This window comes from Otolemur garnettii, unplaced genomic scaffold (assembly GCF_000181295.1).
Source record: "Otolemur garnettii isolate 467f Iridium unplaced genomic scaffold, OtoGar3 scaffold00018, whole genome shotgun sequence".
Classification (NCBI taxonomy): domain Eukaryota; kingdom Metazoa; phylum Chordata; class Mammalia; order Primates; family Galagidae; genus Otolemur; species Otolemur garnettii.
In genome coordinates, this window is record NW_003852413.1 from 22,201,830 (window position 1) to 22,207,268 (window position 5,439).

General features: G+C 49.2%; 1 protein-coding gene across 2 annotated transcripts in view; it reads right to left on the reverse strand.

The window, feature by feature from the left end:
• Positions 1-1,120: 1,120 nt before the first annotated feature.
• CNP (2',3'-cyclic nucleotide 3' phosphodiesterase) overlaps positions 1,121-5,439 on the reverse strand; it is an 8,529-nt gene continuing 4,210 nt past the window's right edge. For both annotated transcript variants that reach the window (XM_003786361.3, XM_023511277.1), the window contains exons 3-4: positions 3,925-4,064; positions 1,121-2,624 (exon numbers count right to left, since the gene is read on the reverse strand). In XM_003786361.3, coding sequence (XP_003786409.1) covers positions 2,175-2,624; positions 3,925-4,064 — 590 coding nt within the window. In that variant the 3' untranslated portion in view covers positions 1,121-2,174. The remainder of the gene's footprint in view (positions 2,625-3,924; positions 4,065-5,439) is intronic.

Genomic DNA, 5,439 nt, shown 5'->3' on the forward strand with positions numbered 1-5,439 from the left:
GTAGGATAAAATCTAGTCCCTTGGCCCCCAGACCCTTTTTTTTTTTTTTTTGAGACAGTCTCACTTTGTTGCCCTTCGTAGAGTGCTATGGTATCACAGCTCACAGAAATCTCAAACTCTTGGGCTTAAGCGACTTTCTTGCCTCAGCGTCCCAAGTAGCTGAAACTACAGGCACCCGCCACAATGCCTGGCTTTTATTTATTTATTTTTTTTGGTTGCAGTTATCCTTGTTGTTTAGCAGGCCCAGGCTGGGCTTGAACCCACTAGCTTTGGTATATGGCTGGCGCCCTACTCAAAGCTACAGGTGCCGAGCCCCCAGACCCTTTCACAGTGGTGTGGGCAGCTCCAGAGCCCTGGTCTGGTTGCTGACTAATGGCCCACATGATTGGAAACAGCACTGTTGGCACATGGCCCTTGCCTTCTCCACTGGTTTCCCTTAGTCAAGTTTGGTGCTCAAGGTGAGTAACCTTAGGAGTTCTTAGCAGGGACACTTGAGGCTTTGCCTGAAGCTTAGAGTTTTGTTCCTTTGGTAGGAGAGATGGCCAGGGAAAGGCCCTCAACTGGAAAGGTAACAAGTTCTTTTCTTGAGCTCCTGCCCCTTTCTTTGCAGTGTTCTTCTCTGGTGCCTACGCCATGGTGCAATGATAGGACTGAGAAGGCCTGGGAAGTTAAGTTCCTCATGTGGCTGTCTAGTCCTCTATTGGCCTGGACCTCCTTAATATTTGGTCTTTTCTTGTGTTTGAAATAGCACTTAATCAGAACTGGGAAAAACCTGTAGTAGGAATTTTGGGTCTTGCTGAAAAATCTTCCTGATCAGATTGGGTTGGATACCTGTAGGCCTGGTACCCTAGTTAAGGGAGGATGAGAGGCTTTGTGCACCACACTCCTTATACCCAGCCAGCCCCCACCTTCTGCATGAAGCTAAGGCCAGGCTCTCTGCTTCCTCATGAAAGCCAACACTGTTCAGCTGCCCAACCTCACCACAGCTGTGCCCAGCCAGCAGAGGGGAGACAGGACCGATGGCCCCAAGCTGAGGGACAAAGCCAGTCCTAATACACCCAGCCCTAGCCCCAGGAAAGACTGAACTGGGCACAGAAGGTTGAGAGAGACTGCACACAGCTAGGATTAACATGATTTATTTCACTGTCAGTCTTACAAGTTGCTGAGGTTGAGCAAAGACAGGATAGTAACTTAAATCTAAGATAGTAACTTAAATCCAAAGCACTTTTGAATGACAGTCTGATTAGCAAGGTCCTGTTACTGAAAAGGCAGTGGAAGACACTGAGGAACCATAGCATAAGCAGCAGTGTTAAACCCTCCCCAAAGGCAACAGGTGAGACTTGGCCCTTACCAGCTAGGGGCCACTCCATTGGCTCTTAGCACCCACCAGCCTCCTTTAGAGGAGGCCTAGAGACCTCCAGAGGCACCATGGAGGCAGGATGGGTTGGGCAGACAACAGATTGGAGTGTCCTCGCCCAGAGGATGCTTCTGGCCTCAATCTCCCCATCCACACAACAAAAGAACACCATGGGGAAGGACAGCCAGCTCACCTTTCTGGGTGAGACCAGCAGCCAGCCTGGGCTATGGCTACTGCTTGTTCTGGTTCTTCCCTAGTTACCAAACTATTACTTAGTTATGGTGTGAAGGGACAGACAGACTTAGGACCAAAGGTGGTAGGTAAACCTCTTTTTCTACCCTAGTAAGCAGCCCCAGCCTTCCTGGGGCAACACTGATTAAGAAATGGGATCAAAGCCACCTTTAGTTTTTCACAGTGTTAGAAAAATTGCAGCCCCACTGCCTTTTGCCTCTAGTCAGCAGGGTTTATGCAGCTGTGTCTCTCCCCAGGAGCCCAGCTCTGGACAGCAGTGGGCCTGGGATTACCTACTACTTGGAGCAGGGCAGGACTCAGGGTTTTGGTTGCAGCTCCAGGCCCAGCTCAGACCAGCCTCATTAGCTTTGGTCCAGGTTTTAGAATAGTACCTACCCACCCACCTTTTGTTGAGAGCTTAAGCATTAGAGGAGAAGGTGGGGCAATTATTTTACACATTTTTAAAAAGTTGTAGGTTAACTTTCAGTAAAAAAAAAAAAAAAAGACAAAGGAGAGGGCATTTTCCCTCTCCTCCCCTCCCCTTCCCTTCCCTTCTAAAGAGCAAGGGGGCTACAATGGCGAGGACTCAAATGATGGTGCAGGACTGCATGGCACCTCCCTTCCGGCTGCCTTGTGTGGGCACAGGTTTGCCCTTCCCGTAGTATCCTGTGAAGATGGCCCTGACTTCCACCTTCTTGGCCAGGTTTAGCATCCAGCGCCCATTGCCCATGGAGTAGAGCTTGCCCCGGCTTAGCTCACCCACCTCCTCACCTCGGTTGCCCCCTTTCTCCTGCCGCACAATCTCTAAAAGATCAAGGCCTGTCTGCACAGCCTCCACATCAGCTGCACAGCCGAGAGTGATGTGGGCACGGCTCCCCTGGGGCAGGGTGTCAGAGGGGGTCAGCTTGTCCACGTCACTTGGCCACAACTGCAGCTCCTGATCGCTCAGCTCTACCCGAGCCCCAGTTGTCTTGGGTGTCACAAAGAGGGCAGAGATGGTCAGCGTGAATGCTTTGCAGTAAGATTTCTTCACCACCTGGGGAGAGTGAAAAAGGCCCAAGCTAGAGATTGTGGCCTCTAAAGAGGTAGCAGACCAAGGGTGGGTCACTCCTAGAGCAGAAAAGGGGAAGTCTAATGGAAGTGAGCACAGCTGAGCAAAGGTTATCATTAAAGACGTCATCCACAAATGGGCAGCACACAGCTTTCCCATGGGCACAGCTCAGGGTATGGTGAGAGAGACAGGCAGCAGGGGTGAATCAGCTCCACCTGCTGAGCTCACAGCCTCTCTCCCCAGTTGCTCTGAGCAAGCTGCTCCACCTCTCAGTGCCTCCTTTGTTCACCTATAAAACAGGGATAATACCAGAGCCTCCCTTGTGAAGGGAGTGTGTCCAGGCATACACAGCAGGTTAGGTCATCACTGCGCAGCTCATGCTGGGACCCAGGTAACAACCTTGGGACTCAGATACACCTTTGAGAAAGCCCATCTCTCCCACCTAACTATGAAAAAGCCTATTTTTGCTCACAATTCCTTGTCTTAACAGTGTCTGGCATGTAATATTTACTAATATGGCTAAATGAAAGAATGGATAGAAATGACAGTGGCAAGTGTTACGTATTCGTTCATTCAACTATGCTAGGGTGCTAGAAACACAGTGAATAAAACTAAAAACTCCCTGCCCTTGGGGAACTCGAATTTGAGTGGGAGAAAACAATGAATAAACAAGTGAAATAATTGTGCTACCCAGGCAGAGAAGGGAGAGCTTGGGACTGAGGTCAGGGAAGGCCTGCCTGAGGAGGCATTGAAGGAAGAAGGTTGGAAGCTGAACTGTTCAACTCTCTGAATACCTGGTGTTTAAAGATCACTGAATCAGCAGCTGTGGGTGTAGGGTATAATCGGTGTGGGTTTAGTACCCATAAGCTAATAAACTCCATATCCTATGAAACTCACTCTGGGGCAAGGCTAGACCCCAGACCTGGGGACAGGAACCTCAGTACCCCTGCTCTCTGGGGGCAAGGGTCTCCTAACCTCTGGAACTTAACACAGGCTCAAGCAGGCCAGAGCAGAAGACTGCTGCTGACTAGCATTCCCCATGAATCTGCAGAAGGCAAAGGCCCCTGTGGGAATGCATAGGCCAGTAGGCACTGCCAGGGCAGGGTCCTTAACAACAGGCAACTGAGATCATTGTGACTAACCCTAGAGACAGGAGAGCTGGAGGGAAAAATGCCATTTTTTCTTGAGCTTCTTGCTGTCTGGTTTCTGGTCCCCATCTGGCACCAGTATCCATCTTCCCCCTTTCCCTCCCCACCTTAACTAGGTATCCCTGGGGAAAACTCACATCCAGTTGGGCGTACTCATCTGCCCCTGTGGCCTTCCCATAGTCACAGAACTTGGTTGTGCAGTGCAGCACACCTGGGGGTCTCTTCCCAAAATAGGTGACCAGGTCAATCTTCTCCCTGGGCTCATCCCCAGATTTAACTGCAAAGAGAAAGGGTACAGTCAGGGCAGAGGAGCAGGGGTATGCCAACACCCACCACCAAGACCTTGGAAGCCCAGAAGAAACTCAGAGGTGACTCTTAAGTTTGGTTTTTTTTTTTTTTTTTTTTGAGACAGTCTCACTTTGTTGCCCTCAGTGGGCAACAAGGTTTGAGCCCCCCAGAATTTGAGATTGCTGTGAGCTGTGACGGTCTTGTCACAGCTCACAGCAACCTCAAACTCTTGGGGGCTCAAGTGATTCTCTTGCCTCAGCCTCCCAAGTACCTGGGACTACAGGTGCCCACTACAACACCCAGCTATTTTCTTTTTAGAGACAAGGTCTCACTCCAGCTCAGGCTGGTCTCAAATATGTGAGCTCAGGCAATCCACCGGCCTTGGCCTCCCAGAATGTTAGGATTACAGGCATGAGACATGAGCCTGGCATGAAGCATAAATTCTTGAGAAATCAATCCAGTATAATCCATTCATTTGCTAACTGATTAAACTAACAGCAGCTTAAGAGCTACCTATAGAATGTGTTTAGGCTGAGTGCAGTGGCTCACACCTATAATCCCAGCACTTTGGGAGGCTGATGCTGTGTGACAATTACTTGAGGCCAGGAGTTAAAGACCAGCCTGTGCAACATAGCAAGATCCTGTCTCTAAAAAAATAAAGATGAAATCAGCCAGGCATGGTGGCACGTGCCTGTAGTCCTAGCTACTAGGGAGGCTAAGCCAGGAGGATCGCTGAAGCCCAGGAGTTTAAGGTTGCTGTGCACTATGATCATGCCAATGCAATTTACCTCAGGTGACAGAGTAAGAATCTGTCTCAGAGGAAAAAAAAAAAGTTTACATTCCCTGGCTTTACTCTGTGTAGATTTTTACATCTCTTCCCTAAACTCTAAGGCATTTTTAATCCAGGAGTAGGTGGTACAGGCCAGGGGTACCTGAGTATCTGAGATTTACCCAGATTTTACCTCCAAAGGGGAAAGCAAGTCATGAAGAGTGGGATGGGAAGAAAAAAAGAGGGCAGGGAACAATCCTATGCAACAGAAGAGCCAGAAAGAACACAAAGTCTCAGTCCTGTGCTTACTAGGCATGTGGCCTGGCCCAAATGACTGGCCCTTATGTGCAAGCCAATACAGCATTTAGGGTGACCATACACCCCCATTTTCAAAAGGCCACCTGGGCAACTTAGTAGCACCCTGTTTCACTCAGGGGCCCATCTGGAGGAGAGCTTATAATGTCACCACTATTTACACACCTTGCAGGCCTATTTGGATGGCATTTATAGCAGACATGAGATGTGGAGTGTCTTATGATTTCAATTTCCAGACTATGCATGTGGCTATTATTGGAGTCACTAGCTTTTTTTTTTT